The 21,001-nt window shown below is 28.4% G+C and overlaps 1 protein-coding gene across 3 annotated transcripts in view; it reads left to right on the top strand.

Annotated features, from left to right (window-relative positions):
- slit2 (slit homolog 2 (Drosophila)) overlaps positions 1–21,001 on the top strand; it is a 595,329-nt gene that overhangs the window by 334,675 nt on the left and 239,653 nt on the right. For all 3 annotated transcript variants that reach the window (XM_061984403.2, XM_061984402.2, XM_061984404.2), the window contains exons 6-8: positions 3,713–3,784; positions 9,267–9,338; positions 9,426–9,589. In XM_061984403.2, coding sequence (XP_061840387.2) covers positions 3,713–3,784; positions 9,267–9,338; positions 9,426–9,589 — 308 coding nt within the window. The remainder of the gene's footprint in view (positions 1–3,712; positions 3,785–9,266; positions 9,339–9,425; positions 9,590–21,001) is intronic.

Below are 21,001 nucleotides of genomic sequence, written 5' to 3'. Positions count from 1 at the left end.
TGTTCACTTTTTTCTCATAAAATTGGGAGCAATTTCTCATATTCTTTCTGTTTCTGTAATATTGCAATATTGTCTTGTAATATTATTATTTTGTTATGTAAAATTATTAATTAAAAAAAAACATATCAAAGCTTACTTTTTTTATATCAGCACAGTATGTATGTATATATATATATTTATTTATTTATTTATTTATTTATTTATTTATTTTTTTTTTTTATTTTTTTTTTGGAGGTCTCAAGAAGATAACAAATACAAGAATGTGTGTGTAAGAAATAGAACTGTGCCCCGTTTGGCCAAAATTAATTAAATATATATATATATATATATATATATATATATATATATATATATATATATATATATATATATATATATATATATATATATATATATATATATATATATATATGTCTTAATAAGGTTATCCAAAAAATAGTGCTCGATACCGTAGTAGAGCGCAATATATGTATGTGTGGGGAAAAATCACAAGACTATTTCATCTCTACAGGCCTGTTTCATGAGGGGGGGTAAGATGAAATAGTCTTGTGATTTTTTCCCACACATACATATACATATGTATATATATATATATATATATATATATATATATATATATATGTATATATATATATATATATATATATATATATATATATATATATATATATATATATATACATATATATATATATATATATATATATATATATATATATATATATATATATATATGTATATAGAGTCATACTGTAATAACTTGAAGTAAATCTGTTTGTCTTTTTCTCACAATGTGTCAACTTTTTTCTTATAAAATTGGAGAAAAAAATTCATATTCTTTCTGTTTCTGTAATATTGCAATATTTTCTTGTAAAATTATAACTTTTTTATGTAAAATTATTACTTAAAAAAAATACAATTAAAAGCTTACTTTTTTTTATATCCGCATAGTACATATATATTTTATTTTTTTATTTTTTTATTTTTTTGAGGTCTCAAGAAGGTAACAAATACAAGAATGTGTGTGTAAGAAATAGAACTGTGCCCCGTTTGGCCAAGATTAATTTAAAAAATATATATATAAATATGTATATAGAGTCATACTGTAATAACTTGAAGTAAATCTGTTCGTCTTTTTCTCACAATGTGTCAACTTTTTTTCTTATAAAATCGGAGAAAAAAATTCATATTCTTTCTGTTTCTGTAATATTGCAATATTTTCTTGTAAAATTATAACTTTTTTATGTAAAATTATTACTTTAAAAAAAATACAATTAAAAGCTTACTTTTTTTATATCCGCGTAGTACATATATATATATATATATATATATATATATATATATATATATATATATATATATATATATATATATATATATATATATTTTTTTTTTTTTTTTTTTTTTTTTTTTTTTTTGAGGTCTCAAGAAGGTAACAAATACAAGAATGTGTGTGTAAGAAATAGAACTGTGCCCCGTTTGGCCAAGATTAATTAAAAATATATATATATAAATATGCATATAGAGGCATACTGTAATAACTTGAAGTAAATCTGTTAGTCTTTTTCTCACAATGTGTCAACTTTTTTCTTATAAAATTGGAGAAAAAAAATTCATATTCTTTCTGTTTCTGTAATATTGCAATATTTTCTTGTAAAATTATAACTTTTTTTATGTAAAACTATTACTTAAAAAAAAGTATATATGTATATATATATATACAGTCTTTTTTTTTTTTTTTTTTTTTTTTTTTTTGGGGTGGGGGGTCTCAAGAAGGTAACAAATACAAGAAATAGAACTGCACCCCTTTGGCCAAAATTTATTAAAAAAAAATATATATATATATATATATATATATATGTATATGTATATATATATATATATATATATATATATATATATATATATGTATATGTATATATATATATATATATATATATATATATATATATATATATATATATATATATAGAGAGAGAGAGAGAGAGAGAGAGAGAGAGAGAGAGACATACTGTAATAACTTGAAGTAAATAATTAAGATTAAAAACCAATTACAAACAAAAAATCTAACAAAGAAAAAAATGAACTAAAAGCGGTCTTTTTCTCACAATGTGTCGACTTGTTTCTTATAAAATTGGGAACAATTTCTCATATTCTTTCTGTTTCTGTAATATTGCAATATTTTCTTGTAAAATTATTACTTTTTTATGTAAAAAAAAAACTACAATTAAAAGCTTACTTTTTTATATCTGCATAGTATATATACACATATATATATATATATATATATATATATATATATATATATAGTCTTTTTTTTTTTTTTTTTTTTGGGGTGGGGGGGTCTCAAGAAGGTAACAAATACAAGAAATAGAACTGCAACCCCTTTGGCCAAAATTAATTTAAAAAAAAAAAAATATATATATATATATATATATATATGTATTTCAAGATATACTGTAATAACTTGAAGTAAATAATTAAGATTAAAAACCAATTACAAACAAAAAATTCAACAAAGAAAAAAATGAACTAAAAGCGGTCTTTTTCTCACAATGTGTCGACTTGTTTCTTATAAAATTGGGAACAATTTCTCATATTCTTTCTGTTTCTGTAATATTGCAATATTTTCTTGTAAAATTATTACTTTTTTATGTAAAAAAAAAAACTACAATTAAAAGCTTACTTTTTTATATCTGCATAGTATATATATATATATATATATATATATATATATATATATATATATATATATATATATATATATATATATAGTCTTTTTTTTTTCTTTTTTTTTGGGGGGTGGGGGTGTCTCAAGAAGGTAACAAATACAAGAAATAGAACTGCACCCCCTTTGGCCAAAATTAATTTTAATATATATATATATATATATATATATATATATATATATATATATATATATATATATATATATATATATATATAGAGAGAGACATATTGTAATAACTTGAAGTAAATAATGAAGATTTAAAACCAACTACGAACAAAAAATTTAACAAAAAAAAATTACTAAAAGCTTACCTTTTTTATATGTGCATAGTATGTATATATTATTAATGTTGTAAATACAAATCTTTGTATAACTAGAAAGGCTGGTCCTAAAGAGGGAGGCTTTTTTCTCAGGTCTCAAGAAGGTGAAAAATACAAGAATGTGTGTGTGTGTGTGTGTGTGTGTGCGTGTGTGTGTGTGTGTGTGTGTGTGTGTGTGTGTGTGTGTGTGTGTTGCCCTCCATGTTTACAAATGTGCACAGCTCAATGTGTGTGTGCATCAATATTTAATTGCCTTAAATGTCATGTGCCTCCTGCCTGCTCTATTGACTGCTCATTAATAACCGTGTGTGTGTGTGTGTGTGTGTGTGTGTGTGTGTGTGTGTGTGTGTGTGTGTGTGTGTGTGTGTGTGTGTGTGTGTGTGTGGTGGCTGCTGTTTTGCCTGAGTCAAAGTTAGGATGATTGCAGATAATTGCCGGTCATTTTTTGCCTCCTAAAATGTTCTTTATAATAATTTCCTGGTGAATATAAATGTGTTTGTTGAAATGAAATGTCACGCCATTATTACAAGAACGTGTGTGTGTGTGTGTGTGTGTGTGTGTGTGTGTGTGTGTGTGTGTGTGTGTGTGTGTGTGTGTGTGTGTGTGTGTGTGTGTGTGTGTGTGTGTGTGTGTGTGTGTGTGTGTGTGTGTGTGTGTGCAGCCAGCTGGACTACAACCACATCAGTTGTATTGAAGATGGAGCATTCCGAGCGTTACGCGACCTGGAAGTACTGTGAGTATTACTTTAAGTACTGTGAGTATTACTTTGTTAAGTACTGTGAGTGTTACTTTGTTAAGTACTGTGAGTATCACTTTGTTAAGTACTGTGAGTATTACTTTGTTAAGTACTGTGAGTGTTACTTTGTTAAGTACTGTGTGTATTACTTTGTTAAGTACTGTGAGTATTACTTTGTTAAGTACTGTGAGTATCACTTTGTTAAGTACTGTGAGTATCACCTTGTTAAGTACTGTGAGTATCACTTTGTTAAGTACTGTGAGTATTACTTTAAGTACTGTGAGTATTACTTTGTTAAGTACTGTGAGTATCACTTTGTTAAGTACTGTGAGTATCACTTTGTTAAGTACTGTGAGTATCACTTTGTTAAGTACTGTGAGTATCACCTTGTTAAGTACTGTGAGTGTTACTTTGTTAAGTACTGTGAGTATCACTTTGTTAAGTACTGTGAGTATCACCTTGTTAAGTACTGTGAGTATCACTTTGTTAAGTACTGTGTGTATCACTTTGTTAAGTACTGTGAGTATCACTTTGTTAAGTACACTTGTGTACTGTACTTAACTGCACTGTATTTAAGTGTACTGTGTGTATTTAAGTGTACTGTGTGTGTATTAGTGTACTGTGTATGTTTAGGTGTACTGTGTGTGTGTTTAAGTGTACTGTGTGTGTTTAAGTGTACTGTGTGTGTTTAAGTGTACTGTGTGTGTTTAAGTGTGTTGTGTGTGTTTAAGTGTACTGTGTGTGTGTAACTGTACTGTGTGTGTTTAAGTGTACTGTGTGTGTTTAAGTGTACTGTGTGTGTTTAAGTGTACTGTGTGTATTTAACTGTAGTGTGTGTGTTTAAGTGTACTGTGTGTGTGTTTAAGTGTACTGTGTGTGTTTAACTGTACTGTGTATGTTTAAGTGTGTTGTGTGTGTTTAAGTGTACTGTGTGTATTTAACTGTACTGTGTGTGTTTAAGTGTACTTTGTGTGTTTAACTGTACTGTGTATGTTTAAGTGTGTTGTGTGTGTTTAAGCGTACTGTGTGTATTTAACTGTACTGTGTGTGTTTAAGTGTACTGTGTATGTTTAAGTGTACTGTGTGTATTTAAGTGTACTGTGTGTATTTAAGTGCATGTGTGTGTTAAGTGTACTGTGTGTGTTTAAGTGTACTGTGTGTATTTAACTGTACTGTGCGTGTTTAAGTGTATTGTGTATGTTTAAGTGTACTGTGTGTATTTAAGTGTACTGTGTGTGTTTAAGTGTACTGTGTGTGTTTAAGTGTACTGTGTGTGTTTAAGTGTATTGTGTATGTTTAAGTGTACTGTGTGTATTTAAGTGTACTGTGTGTATTTAAGTGCATGTGTGTGTTACCTGTACTGTGTGTGTTTAAGTGTACTGTGTGTGTTTAAGTGTACTGTGTGTATTTAAGTGTACTGTGTGTATTTAAGTGCATGTGTGTGTTTAAGTGTACTGTGTGTGTTTAAGTGTACTGTGTGTATTTAAGTGTACTGTGTGTATTTAAGTGCATGTGTGTGTTTAAGTGTACTGTGTGTGTTTAAGTGTACTGTGTGTATTTAACTGTACTGTGTTTGTTTAACTGTACTGTGTATGTTTAAGTGTACTGTGTGTTTTTAAGTGTACTGTGTGTGTTTAAGTGTACTGTGTGTATTTAATTGTACTGTGTGTTTAAGTGTACATTATGTGTTTAAGTGTACTGTGTGTGTTTAAGTGTATTGTGTATGTTTAAGTGTACTGTGTGTGTTTAAGTGTACTGTGTGTGTGTTTAAGTGTACTGTGTGTGTTTAACTGTACTGTGTGTGTTTAAGTGTACTGTGTGTTTAAGTGTACTGTGTGTATTTAAGTGTACTGTGTGTGTTTAACTGTACTGTGTATGTTTAAGGTGTACTGTGTATGTTTAAGTGTACTGTGCATGTTTAAGTGTACTGTGTGTGTTTAACTGTACTGTGTGTATTTAACTGTACTTTGTGTATTTAACTGTACTGTGTGTATTTAACTGTACTGTGTATGTTTAAGTGTACTGTGTGTGTTTAAGTGTACTGTGTGTGTTTAAGTGTACTGTGTGTATTTAACTGTACTGTGTGTGTTTAAGTGTACTGTGTGTGTGTTTAACTGTACTGTGTATGTTTAAGTGTACTGTGTGTGTTTAAGTGTACTGTGTGTATTAAACTGTACTGTGTGTATTTAAGTGTACTGTGTTTGTTTAAGTGTACTTTGTGTGTGTTTAAGTGTACTGTGTGTGTTTAAGTGTACTGTGTGTATTTAACTGTACTGTGTTTGTTTAACTGTACTGTGTATGTTTAAGTGTACTGTGTGTTTTTAAGTGTACTGTGTGTGTTTAAGTGTACTGTGTGTATTTAATTGTACTGTGTGTTTAAGTGTACATTATGTGTTTAAGCGTACTGTGTGTGTTTAAGTGTATTGTGTGTGTTTAAGTGTATTGTGTATGTTTAAGTGTACTGTGTGTGTTTAAGTGTACTGTGTGTGTGTTTAAGTGTACTGTGTGTGTTTAACTGTACTGTGTGTGTTTAAGTGTACTGTGTGTTTAAGTGTACTGTGTGTATTTAACTGTACTGTGTGTGTTTAACTGTACTGTGTATGTTTAAGGTGTACTGTGTATGTTTAAGTGTACTGTGCATGTTTAAGTGTACTGTGTGTGTTTAACTGTACTGTGTGTATTTAACTGTACTTTGTGTATTTAACTGTACTGTGTGTATTTAACTGTACTGTGTATGTTTAAGTGTACTGTGTGTGTTTAAGTGTACTGTGTGTGTTTAAGTGTACTGTGTGTATTTAACTGTACTGTGTGTGTTTAAGTGTACTGTGTGTGTGTTTAACTGTACTGTGTATGTTTAAGTGTACTGTGTGTGTTTAAGTGTACTGTGTGTATTAAACTGTACTGTGTGTATTTAAGTGTACTGTGTTTGTTTAAGTGTACTTTGTGTGTGTTTAAGTGTACTGTGTGTGTTTAAGTGTACTGTGTGTATTTAACTGTACTGTGTTTGTTTAACTGTACTGTGTATGTTTAAGTGTACTGTGTGTTTTTAAGTGTACTGTGTGTGTTTAAGTGTACTGTGTGTATTTAATTGTACTGTGTGTTTAAGTGTACATTATGTGTTTAAGCGTACTGTGTGTGTTTAAGTGTATTGTGTGTGTTTAAGTGTATTGTGTATGTTTAAGTGTACTGTGTGTGTTTAAGTGTACTGTGTGTGTGTTTAAGTGTACTGTGTGTGTTTAACTGTACTGTGTGTGTTTAAGTGTACTGTGTGTTTAAGTGTACTGTGTGTATTTAACTGTACTGTGTGTGTTTAACTGTACTGTGTATGTTTAAGGTGTACTGTGTATGTTTAAGTGTACTGTGCATGTTTAAGTGTACTGTGTGTGTTTAACTGTACTGTGTGTATTTAACTGTACTTTGTGTATTTAACTGTACTGTGTGTATTTAACTGTACTGTGTGTGTTTAAGTGTACTGTGTGTGTTTAAGTGTACTGTGTGTGTTTAAGTGAACTGTGTGTATTTAACTGTAGTGTGTGTGTTTAAGTGTACTGTGTGTGTGTTTAAGTGTACTGTGTGTGTTTAACTGTACTGTGTATGTTTAAGTGTGTTGTGTGTGTTTAAGTGTACTGTGTGTATTTAACTGTACTGTGTGTGTTTAAGTGTACTGTGTGTGTTTAAGTGTATTGTGTATGTTTAAGTGTACTGTGTGTATTTAAGTGTACTGTGTGTATTTAAGTGCATGTGTGTGTTAAGTGTACTGTGTGTGTTTAAGTGTACTGTGTGTATGTAACTGTACTGTGTGTGTTTAAGTGTATTGTGTATGTTTAAGTGTACTGTGTGTATTTAAGTGTACTGTGTGTATTTAAGTGCAGGTGTGTGTTTAAGTGTACTGTGTGTGTTTAAGTGTACTGTGTGTATTTAAGTGTACTGTGTGTATTTAAGTGCATGTGTGTGTTTAAGTATACTGTGTGTGTTTAAGTGTACTGTGTGTATTTAACTGTACTGTGTTTGTTTAACTGTACTGTGTGTTTTTAAGTGTACTGTGTGTTTTTAAGTGTACTGTGTGTGTTTAAGTGTACTGTGTGTATTTAATTGTACTGTGTGTTTAAGTGTACATTATGTGTTTAAGTGTACTGTGTGTGTTTAAGTGTACTGTGTATGTTTAAGTGCACTGTGTGTGTTTAAGTGTACTGTGTGTGTGTTTAAGTGTACTGTGTGTGTTTAACTGTACTGTGTGTGTTTAAGTGTACTGTGTGTTTAAGTGTACTGTGTGTATTTAACTGTACTGTGTGTGTTTAACTGTACTGTGTATGTTTAAGGTGTACTGTGTATGTTTAAGTGTACTGTGCATGTTTAAGTGTACTGTGTGTGTTTAACTGTACTGTGTGTATTTAAGTGTACTGTGTATGTTTAAGTGTACTGTGTGTGTTTAAGTGTACTGTGTGTGTTTAAGTGTACTGTGTGTATTTAACTGTACTGTGTGTTTTTAACTGTACTGTGTGTATTTAACTGTACTGTGTATGTTTAAGTGTACTGTGTGTTTTTAAGTGTACTGTGTGTATTTAACTGTACTGTGTATGTTTAAGTGTACTGTGTGTGTTTAAGTGTACTGTGTGTATTTAACTGTACTGTGTTTGTTTAACTGTACTGTGTATGTTTAAGTGTACTGTGTGTTTTTAAGTGTATTGTGTGTGTTTAAGTGTATTGTGTATGTTTAAGTGTACTGTGTGTGTTTAAGTGTACTGTGTGTGTGTTTAAGTGTACTGTGTGTGTTTAACTGTACTGTGTGTGTTTAAGTGTACTGTGTGTTTAAGTGTACTGTGTGTGTTTAACTGTACTGTGTATGTTTAAGGTGTACTGTGTATGTTTAAGTGTACTGTGCATGTTTAAGTGTACTGTGTGTGTTTAACTGTACTGTGTGTATTTAACTGTACTTTGTGTATTTAACTGTACTGTGTGTTTTTAACTGTACTGTGTGTATTTAACTGTACTGTGTATGTTTAAGTGTACTGTGTGTGTTTAAGTGTACTGTGTGTATTTAACTGTACTGTGTGTGTTTAAGTGTACTGTGTGTATTTAACTGTACTGTGTGTGTGTTTAAGTGTATTGTGTGTGTTCAAGTGTACTGTGTGTGTATTTAAGTGTACTGTGTGTGTGTTTAAGTGTACTGTGTGTGTGTTTAATTGTACTGTGTGCGTGTTTAAGTGTACTGTGTGTGTGTTTAAGTGTACTGTGTGTAGTGTAGCCACAGTTGAAACTCAACTTGGGGGAAAAAAAACATTTAAAAATCGTTTTTTTTTGTGTGTTTTTTTAATCTATTAAGAATCAATACGAATAAGAATCGCGATTAATCTGAAAATAGATTTTTTTAAAGTTGTTTCGAGGGTCCAGGTGAGCTCAGAAGGTGTAACGTTTGGAAGTTAGCAGGAGGAAGAAGACGTTTTTTTGATTGAAGCGACTCACTTTCCTCTCCTTGCAGCACACTGAACAACAACAACGTCAGTCGCCTGTCAGTGGCCAGCTTCAACCACATGCCCAAGCTCAGGACCTTGTAAGACACACACACACACACACACACACACACACACACACACACACACACACACACACAAGTGAGTGACTGCTGTTTCCCGTGCAGCCGCCTGCACTCCAACAACCTGCAGTGTGATTGTCACGTGGCCTGGCTGTCCGAGTGGCTGAGACAGCGCCCCCGCCTGGGCCTCTACACGCAGTGCATGTCCCCGCCGCACCTGAGGGGCCACAACGTGGCGGAGGTGCAGAAGAAGGAGTTTGTCTGCACAGGTAAGTCGGGGTGGACGTGTGCAAAATGGAATGCGCTACCTGGCTCCGACCAGCAGAGGCGCTGTTGGTACCTCAACTTAAGGGTGTTGTGTTCTTCTTCTTCTTCACTGTCTCTTGCTCCTCCTTGTCCAGATGAGGATGAAGGCAAGTATTCATCTTTTTCCCACCGAGGGCCACTCACTGGAGAATCAAAGCATGCAGGGGCCATTTTCTTATTTGTCATTTTCCAGACCAATACAATACGTGTCGTGTCCCCTCAGTGTTGGTGAATCTTAAAGGTTCCCGGAAGGGTGTCAGTCATTAGAGTGTTAAAAACAAGTCATATATTATTTTTTTTGGAATATCTACAGATCAACTTCAGATCTGTCCGTTGACATAAACTTTTATTGTTTTAAATGTTTCATGTCGTTTTTGTCAAAGAAAAAAAATTTTTTTTTAAGGCAAAAAAAAAAAAAAAAAGCATAATTTTACCCCAAAATATGTTCAAAATGGAATATTTGAAGCGAAGCAATTGAAACCTGAAGTAGGTCAATAATTCATAACATTGCTTTTTAAGGGCTGACAATTAATTAACGATTCTTAATTGTCATGACGATTCTTAATCGATTCGAAAAAATCAAAAATTGATTTTTATTTTTAAAATATATTTTTAAATATTTTTAAATCTCGTGATCAACTTCAGGTTATAAGTTTTTATTTTTGAACAATGACAGTTAAAAAAAATAAAAAATCCCACTAAAGGTCTCAGAGATCCAAAAGGGTCCCACTAATAATTTTAATTTTTTGTATTTTTATAAAAAGGTCATATATCCATATTTATTATTTTAACTTTCAATACTTAAATCTCAAGATCAACTTCAGGTCTAGATTAGATTACAAGTTTTAAATATTTTTGATCAATGACAGTTTATTAAAATAAATCACACTAAAGGTCTCAGAGATCCAAAAGGGTCCCACTAATAAAATTGTTAAAAAAAAATAGGTCATATATCCATATATATTATTTTAACTTTCAGTGCTTAAATCTCAAGATCAACTTCAGGTCTGTCGGTCGATTACAAGTTTTTATTTTTGAACAATGACAATTTAAAAATAAAATCACACTAAAGGTCTCAGAGATCCAAAAGGGTCCCACTAATAATTTTAATTTTTTGTATTTTTATAAAAAGGTCATATATCCATATTTATTATTTTAACTTTCAATACTTAAATCTCAAGATCAACTTCAGGTCTAGATCAGATTACAAGTTTTAAATATTTTTTATCAATGACAGTTTTTATTTTTTTGGAATATCTACAGATCAACTTCAGATCTGTCCGTTGACATAAACTTTTATTGTTTTAAATGTTTCCTGTCGTTTTTGTCAAAGAAAACATTTTTTTTTTAAGGCAAAAAAAAAAAAAAAAAGCATAATTTTACCCCAAAATATGTTCAAAATGGAATATTTGAAGCGAAGCAATTGAAACCTGAAGTAGGTCAATAATTCATAACATTGCTTTTTAAGGGCTGACAATTAATTAACGATTCTTAATTGTAATGACGATTCTTAATCGATTCGAAAAAAATCAAAAATGGATTTTTATTTTTAAATCTCGTGATCAACTTCAGGTTATAAGTTTTTATTTTTGAACAATGACAGTTAAAAAAAATAAAAATCCCACTAAAGGTCTCAGAGATCCAAAAGGGTCCCACTGATAAAATTGTTAAAAATAAGTCACATATCCATATTTATTATTTTAACTTACAATACTTAAATCTCAAGATCAACTTCAGGTCTATCGGTCGATTACGGTACAGGTTTTTATTATTTTTGAACAATGACAGTTATAAAAAATCACACTAAAGGTCTCAAAGATCCAAAAGGGTCCCACTAATAAAATTGTTAAAAAGTAGGTCATATATCCATATATATTATTTTAACTTTCAGTGCTTAAATCTCGAGATCAACTTCAGGTCTATCCGTCGATTATGAGTGTTTATTATTTTTGAACAATGACAGTTATAAAAAATCACACTAAAGGTCTCAGAGGTCCAAAAGGGTCCCACTAATAAAGTTGTTGAAAATAGGTCATATATCCATATATATTATTTTAACTTTCAATACTTAAATCTCAAAATCAACTTCAGGTCTATCGGTCGATTACAAGTTTTTATTTTTGAAAAATAAAATCACACTAAAGGTCTCAGAGATCCAAAAGGGTCCCACTAATAATTTTAATTTTTTTGTATTTTTATAAAAAGGTCATATATCCATATTTATTATTTTAACTTTCAATACTTAAATCTCAAGATCAACTTCAGGTCTAGATTAGATTACAAGTTTTAAATATTTTTGATCAATGACAGTTTATTAAAATAAATCACACTAAAGGTCTCAGAGATCCAAAAGGGTCCCACTAATAAAATTGTTAAAAAAAAATAGGTCATATATCCATATATATTATTTTAACTTTCAGTGCTTAAATCTCAAGATCAACTTCAGGTCTGTCGGTCGATTACAAGTTTTTATTTTTGAACAATGACAATTTAAAAATAAAATCACACTAAAGGTCTCAGAGATCCAAAAGGGTCCCACTAATAATTTTAATTTTTTGTATTTTTATAAAAAGGTCATATATCCATATTTATTATTTTAACTTTCAATACTTAAATCTCAAGATCAACTTCAGGTCTAGATTAGATTACAAGTTTTAAATATTTTTTATCAATGACAGTTTTTATTTTTTTGGAATATCTACAGATCAACTTCAGATCTGTCCGTTGACATAAACTTTTATTGTTTTAAATGTTTCATGTCGTTTTTGTCAAAGAAAAAAAAAATTTTTTAAGGCAAAAAAAAAAAAAAAAGCATAATTTTACCCCAAAATATGTTCAAAATGGAATATTTGAAGCGAAGCAATTGAAACCTGAAGTAGGTCAATAATTCATAACATTGCTTTTTAAGGGCTGACAATTAATTAACGATTCTTAATTGTCATGACGATTCTTAATCGATTCGAAAAAATCAAAAATTGATTTTTATTTTTAAAATATATTTTTAAATATTTTTAAATCTCGTGATCAACTTCAGGTTATAAGTTTTTATTTTTGAACAATGACAGTTAAAAAAAATAAAAATCCCACTAAAGGTCTCAGAGATCCAAAAGGGTCCCACTAATAATTTTAATTTTTTGTATTTTTATAAAAAGGTCATATATCCATATTTATTATTTTAACTTTCAATACTTAAATCTCAAGATCAACTTCAGGTCTAGATTAGATTACAAGTTTTAAATATTTTTGATCAATGACAGTTTATTAAAATAAATCACACTAAAGGTCTCAGAGATCCAAAAGGGTCCCACTAATAAAATTGTTAAAAAAAAATAGGTCATATATCCATATATATTATTTTAACTTTCAGTGCTTAAATCTCAAGATCAACTTCAGGTCTGTCGGTCGATTACAAGTTTTTATTTTTGAACAATGACAATTTAAAAATAAAATCACACTAAAGGTCTCAGAGATCCAAAAGGGTCCCACTAATAATTTTAATTTTTTGTATTTTTATAAAAAGGTCATATATCCATATTTATTATTTTAACTTTCAATACTTAAATCTCAAGATCAACTTCAGGTCTAGATTAGATTACAAGTTTTAAATATTTTTTATCAATGACAGTTTTTATTTTTTTGGAATATCTACAGATCAACTTCAGATCTGTCCGTTGACATAAACTTTTATTGTTTTAAATGTTTCGTGTCGTTTTTGTCAAAGAAAACTTTTTTTTTTTAAGGCAAAAAAAAAAAAAAAAAAAGCATAATTTTACCCCAAAATATGTTCAACATGGAATATTTGAAGCGAAGCAATTGAAACCTGAAGTAGGTCAATAATTCATAACATTGCTTTTTAAGGGCTGACAATTAATTAACGATTCTTAATTGTCATGACGATTCTTAATCGATTCGAAAAAATCAAAAATTGATTTTTATTTTTAAAATATATTTTTAAATATTTTTAAATCTCGTGATCAACTTCAGGTTATAAGTTTTTATTTTTGAACAATGACAGTTAAAAAAAATAAAAATCCCACTAAAGGTCTCAGAGATCCAAAAGGGTCCCACTAATAATTTTAATTTTTTGTATTTTTATAAAAAGGTCATATATCCATATTTATTATTTTAACTTTCAATACTTAAATCTCAAGATCAACTTCAGGTCTAGATTAGATTACAAGTTTTAAATATTTTTGATCAATGACAGTTTATTAAAATAAATCACACTAAAGGTCTCAGAGATCCAAAAGGGTCCCACTAATAAAATTGTTAAAAAAAAATAGGTCATATATCCATATATATTATTTTAACTTTCAGTGCTTAAATCTCAAGATCAGCTTCAGGTCTCTCGGTCGATTACAAGTTTTTATTTTTGAACAATGACAATTTAAAAATAAAATCACACTAAAGGTCTTAGAGATCCAAAAGGGTCCCACTAATAATTTTAATTTTTTGTATTTTTATAAAAAGGTCATATATCCATATTTATTATTTTAACTTTCAATACTTAAATCTCAAGATCAACTTCAGGTCTAGATTAGATTACAAGTTTTAAATATTTTTTATCAATGACAGTTTTTATTTTTTTGGAATATCTACAGATCAACTTCAGATCTGTCCGTTGACATAAACTTTTATTGTTTTAAATGTTTCCTGTCGTTTTTGTCAAAGAAAACATTTTTTTTTTAAGGCAAAAAAAAAAAAAAAAAAAAGCATAATTTTACCCCAAAATATGTTCAAAATGGAATATTTGAAGCGAAGCAATTGAAACCTGAAGTAGGTCAATAATTCATAACATTGCTTTTTAAGGGCTGACAATTAATTAACGATTCTTAATTGTAATGACGATTCTTAATCGATTCGAAAAAATCAAAAATGGATTTTTATTTTTAAAATATATTTTTAAATATTTTTAAATCTCGTGATCAACTTCAGGTTATAAGTTTTTATTTTTGAACAATGACAGTTAAAAAAAATAAAAATCCCACTAAAGGTCTCAGAGATCCAAAAGGGTCCCACTAATAATTTTAATTTTTTGTATTTTTATAAAAAGGTCATACATCCATATTTATTATTTTAACTTTCAATACTTAAATCTCAAGATCAACTTCAGGTCTAGATTAGATTACAAGTTTTAAATATTTTTGATCAATGACAGTTTATTAAAATAAATCACACTAAAGGTCTCAGAGATCCAAAAGGGTCCCACTAATAAAATTGTTAAAAAAAAATAGGTCATATATCCATATATATTATTTTAACTTTCAGTGCTTAAATCTCAAGATTAGCTTCAGGTCTGTCGGTCGATTACAAGTTTTTATTTTTGAACAATGACAATTTAAAAATAAAATCACACTAAAGGTCTCAGAGATCCAAAAGGGTCCCACTAATAATTTAAATTTTTTGTATTTTTATAAAAAGGTCATATATCCATATTTATTATTTTAACTTTCAATACTTAAATCTCAAGATCAACTTCAGGTCTAGATTAGATTACAAGTTTTAAATATTTTTTATCAATGACAGTTTTTATTTTTTTGGAATATCTACAGATCAACTTCAGATCTGTCCGTTGACATAAACTTTTATTGTTTTAAATGTTTCCTGTCGTTTTTGTCAAAGAAAACATTTTTTTTTAAGGCAAAAAAAAAAAAAAAAAAAGCATAATTTTACCCCAAAATATGTTCAAAATGGAATATTTGAAGCGAAGCAATTGAAACCTGAAGTAGGTCAATAATTCATAACATTGCTTTTTAAGGGCTGACAATTAATTAACGATTCTTAATTGTAATGACGATTCTTAATCGATTCGAAAAAATCAAAAATTGATTTTTATTTTTAAAATATATTTTTAAATATTTTTAAATCTCGTGATCAACTTCAGGTTATAAGTTTTTATTTTTGAACAATGACAGTTAAAAAAAATAAAAATCCCACTAAAGGTCTCAGAGATCCAAAAGGGTCCCACTAATAATTTTAATTTTTTGTATTTTTATAAAAAGGTCATACATCCATATTTATTATTTTAACTTTCAATACTTAAATCTCAAGATCAACTTCAGGTCTAGATTAGATTACAAGTTTTAAATATTTTTGATCAATGACAGTTTATTAAAATAAATCACACTAAAGGTCTCAGAGATCCAAAAGGGTCCCACTAATAAAATTGTTAAAAAAAAATAGGTCATATATCCATATATATTATTTTAACTTTCAGTGCTTAAATCTCAAGATTAGCTTCAGGTCTGTCGGTCGATTACAAGTTTTTATTTTTGAACAATGACAATTTAAAAATAAAATCACACTAAAGGTCTCAGAGATCCAAAAGGGTCCCACTAATAATTTAAATTTTTTGTATTTTTATAAAAAGGTCATATATCCATATTTATTATTTTAACTTTCAATACTTAAATCTCAAGATCAACTTCAGGTCTAGATTAGATTACAAGTTTTAAATATTTTTTATCAATGACAGTTTTTATTTTTTTGGAATATCTACAGATCAACTTCAGATCTGTCCGTTGACATAAACTTTTATTGTTTTAAATGTTTCATGTCGTTTTTGTCAAAGAAAAAAAAAAATTTTTAAGGCAAAAAAAAAAAAAAAAGCATAATTTTACCCCAAAATATGTTCAAAATGGAAAATTTGAAGCGAAGCAATTGAAACCTGAAGTAGGTCAATAATTCATAACATTGCTTTTTAAGGGCTGACAATTAATTAACGATTCTTAATTGTAATGACGATTCTTAATCGATTCGAAAAAATCAAAAATTGATTTTTATTTTTAAAATATATTTTTAAATATTTTTAAATCTCGTGATCAACTTCAGGTTATAAGTTTTTATTTTTGAACAATGACAGTTAAAAAAAAAAAAAAATCCCACTAAAGGTCTCAGAGATCCAAAAGGGTCCCACTAATAATTTTAATTTTTTGTATTTTTATAAAAAGGTCATATATCCATATTTATTATTTTAACTTTCAATACTTAAATCTCAAGATCAACTTCAGGTCTAGATTAGATTACAAGTTTTAAATATTTTTGATCAATGACAGTTTATTAAAATAAATCACACTAAAGGTCTCAGAGATCCAAAAGGGTCCCACTAATAAAATTGTTTAAAAAAAATAGGTCATATATCCATATATATTATTTTAACTTTCAGTGCTTAAATCTCAAGATCAACTTCAGGTCTGTCGGTCGATTACAAGTTTTTATTTTTGAACAATGACAGTTTAAAAATAAAATCACACTAAAGGTCTCAGAGATCCAAAAGGGTCCCACTAATAATTTTAATTTTTTGTATTTTTATAAAAAGGTCATATATCCATATTTATTATTTTAACTTTCAATACTTAAATCTCAAGATCAACTTCAGGTCTAGATTAGATTACAAGTTTTAAATATTTTTTATCAATGACAGTTTTTATTTTTTTGGAATATCTACAGATCAACTTCAGATCTGTCCGTTGACATAAACTTTTATTGTTTTAAATGTTTCCTGTCGTTTTTGTCAAAGAAAAAAAAAAATTTTTAAGGCAAAAAAAAAAAAAAAGCATAATTTTACCCCAAAATATGTTCAAAATGGAATATTTGAAGCGAAGCAATTGAAACCTGAAGTAGGTCAATAATTCATAACATTGCTTTTTAAGGGCTGACAATTAATTAACGATTCTTAATTGTCATGACGATTCTTAATCGATTCGAAAAAATCAAAAATTGATTTTTATTTTTAAAATATATTTTTAAATATTTTTAAATCTCGTGATCAACTTCAGGTTATAAGTTTTTATTTTTGAACAATGACAGTTAAAAAAAATAAAAATACCACTAAAGGTCTCAGAGATCCAAAAGGGTCCCACTGATAAAATTGTTAAAAATAAGTCACATATCCATATTTATTATTTTAACTTTCAATACTTAAATCTCAAGATCAATTTCAGGTCTATCGGTCGATTACAGGTTTTTATTATTTTTGAACAATGACAGTTATAATAAATCACACTAAAGGTCTCAGAGATCCAAAAGGGTCCCACTAATAAAATTGTTTAAAAAAAATAGGTCATATATCCATATATATTATTTTAACTTTCAGTGCTTAAATCTCAAGATCAACTTCAGGTCTGTCGGTCGATTACAAGTTTTTATTTTTGAACAATGACAATTTAAAAATAAAATCACACTAAAGGTCTCAGAGATCCAAAAGGGTCCCACTAATGATTTAAATTTTTTGTATTTTTATAAAAAGGTCATATATCCATATTTATTATTTTAACTTTCAATACTTAAATCTCAAGATCAACTTCAGGTCTAGATTAGATTACAAGTTTTAAATATTTTTTATCAATGACAGTTTATTAAAATAAATCACACTAAAGGTCTCAGAGATCCAAAAGGGTCCCACTAATAAAATTGTTAAAAAAAATAGGTCATATATCCATATATATTATTTTAACTTTCAGTGCTTAAATCTCAAGATCAACTTCAGGTCTGTCGGTCGATTACAAGTTTTTATTTTTGAACAATGACAATTTAAAAATAAAATCACACTAAAGGTCTCAGAGATCCAAAAGGGTCCCACTAATAATTTTAATTTTTTGTATTTTTATAAAAAGGTCATACATCCATATTTATTATTTTAACTTTCATTACTTAAATCTCAAGATCAACTTCAGGTCTAGATTAGATTACAAGTTTTAAATATTTTTGATCAATGACAGTTTATTAAAATAAATCACACTAAATGTCTCAGAGATCCAAAAGGGTCCCACTAATAAAATTGTTTAAAAAAAATAGGTCATATATCCATATATATTATTTTAACTTTCAATACTTAAATCTCAAGATCAACTTCAGGTCTGTCGGTCGATTACAAGTTTTTATTTTTGAACAATGACAGTTTAAAAATAAAATCACACTAAAGGTCTCAGAGATCCAAAAGGGTCCCACTAATAATTTTCATTTTTTGTATTTTTATAAAAAGGTCATATATCCATATTTATTATTTTAACTTTCAATACTTAAATCTCGAGATCAACTTCAGGTCTAGATTAGATTACAAGTTTTAAATATTTTTGATCAATGACAGTTTATTAAAATAAATCACACTAAAGGTCTCAGAGATCCAAAAGGGTCCCACTAATAAAATTGTTAAAAAAAATAGGTCATACATCCATATATATTATTTTAACTTTCAGTGCTTAAATCTCAAGATCAACTTCAGGTCTGTCGGTCGATTACAAGTTTTTATTTTTGAACAATGACAATTTAAAAATAAAATCACACTAAAGGTCTCAGAGATCCAAATGGGTCCCACTAATAATTTTCATTTTTTGTATTTTTATAAAAAGGTCATACATCCATATTTATTATTTTAACTTTCAATACTTAAATCTCAAGATCAACTTCAGGTCTAGATTAGATTACAAGTTTTAAATATTTTTGATCAATGACAGTTTATCAAAATAAATCACACTAAAGGTCTCAGAGATCCAAAAGGGTCCCACTAATAAAATTGTTAAAAAAAATAGGTCATATATCCATATATATTATTTTAACTTTCAGTGCTTAAATCTCAAGATCAACTTCAGGTCTGTCGGTCGATTACAAGTTTTTATTTTTGAACAATGATAGTTTAAAAATAAAATCACACTAAAGGTCTCAGAGATCCAAATGGGTCCCACTAATAATTTTCATTTTTTGTATTTTTATAAAAAGGTCATACATCCATATTTATTATTTTAACTTTCAATACTTAAATCTCAAGATCAACTTCAGGTCTAGATTAGATTACAAGTTTTAAATATTTTTGATCAATGACAGTTTATCAAAATAAATCACACTAAAGGTCTCAGAGATCCAAAAGGGTCCCACTAATAAAATTGTTAAAAAAAAATAGGTCATATATCCATATATATTATTTTAACTTTCAGTGCTTAAATCTCAAGATCAACTTCAGGTCTGTCGGTCGATTACAAGTTTTTATTTTTGAACAATGACAGTTTAAAAATAAGATCACACTAAAGGTCTCAGAGATCCAAATGGGTCCCACTAATAATTTTCATTTTTTGTATTTTTATAAAAAGGTCATACATCCATATTTATTATTTTAACTTTCAATACTTAAATCTCAAGATCAACTTCAGGTCTAGATTAGATTACAAGTTTTAAATATTTTTGATCAATGACAGTTTATTAAAATAAATCACACTAAAGGTCTCAGAGATCCAAAAGGGTCCCACTAATAAAATTGTTAAAAAAAAAAAGGTCATATATCCATATATATTATTTTAACTTTCAGTGCTTAAATCTCAAGATCAACTTCAGGTCTGTCGGTCGATTACAAGTTTTTATTTTTGAACAATGACAGTTTAAAAATAAAATCACACTAAAGGTCTCAGAGATCCAAATGGGTCCCACTAATAATTTTCATTTTTTGTATTTTTATAAAAAGGTCATACATCCATATTTATTATTTTAACTTTCAATACTTAAATCTCAAGATCAACTTCAGGTCTAGATTAGATTACAAGTTTTAAATATTTTTGATCAATGACAGTTTATTAAAATAAATCACACTAAAGGTCTCAGAGATCCAAAAGGGTCCCACTAATAAAATTGTTAAAAAAAATAGGTCATATATCTATATATATTATTTTAACTTTCAGTGCTTAAATCTCAAGATCAACTTCAGGTCTGTCGGTCGATTACAAGTTTTTATTTTTGAACAATGACAGTTTAAAAATAAAATCACACTAAAGGTCTCAGAGATCCAAAAGGGTCCCACTAATAATTTTCATTTTTTGTATTTTTATAAAAAGGTCATACATCCATATTTATTATTTTAACTTTCAATACTTAAATCTCAAGATCAACTTCAGGTCTAGATTAGATTACAAGTTTTAAATATTTTTGATCAATGACAGTTTATTAAAATAAATCACACTAAAGGTCTCAGAGATCCAAAAGGGTCCCACTAATAAAATTGTAAAAAAAAATAGGTCATATATCCATATATATTATTTTAACTTTCAGTGCTTAAATCTCAAGATCAACTTCAGGTCTGTCGGTCGATTACAAGTTTTTATTTTTGAACAATGACAATTTAAAAATAAAATCACACTAAAGGTCTCAGAGATCCAAATGGCTCCCACTAATAATTTTCATTTTTTGTATTTTTATAAAAAGGTCATACATCCATATTTATTATTTTAACTATCAGTGTTTAAATCTCAAGATCAACTTCAGGTCTATCGGTCGATTACAAGTTTTTATTATTTTTGAACAATGACAGTAATAATAAATCACACTAAAGGTCTCAGAGATCCAAAAGGGTCCCACTAATAAAATTGTTAAAAAAAATAGGTCATATATCC

Source organism: Nerophis lumbriciformis, linkage group LG25 (genome assembly GCF_033978685.3).
Source record: "Nerophis lumbriciformis linkage group LG25, RoL_Nlum_v2.1, whole genome shotgun sequence".
Classification (NCBI taxonomy): domain Eukaryota; kingdom Metazoa; phylum Chordata; class Actinopteri; order Syngnathiformes; family Syngnathidae; genus Nerophis; species Nerophis lumbriciformis.
Note: the sequence above shows the minus strand (reverse complement) of the source record. Positions and strands in the feature narration are given on the sequence as shown.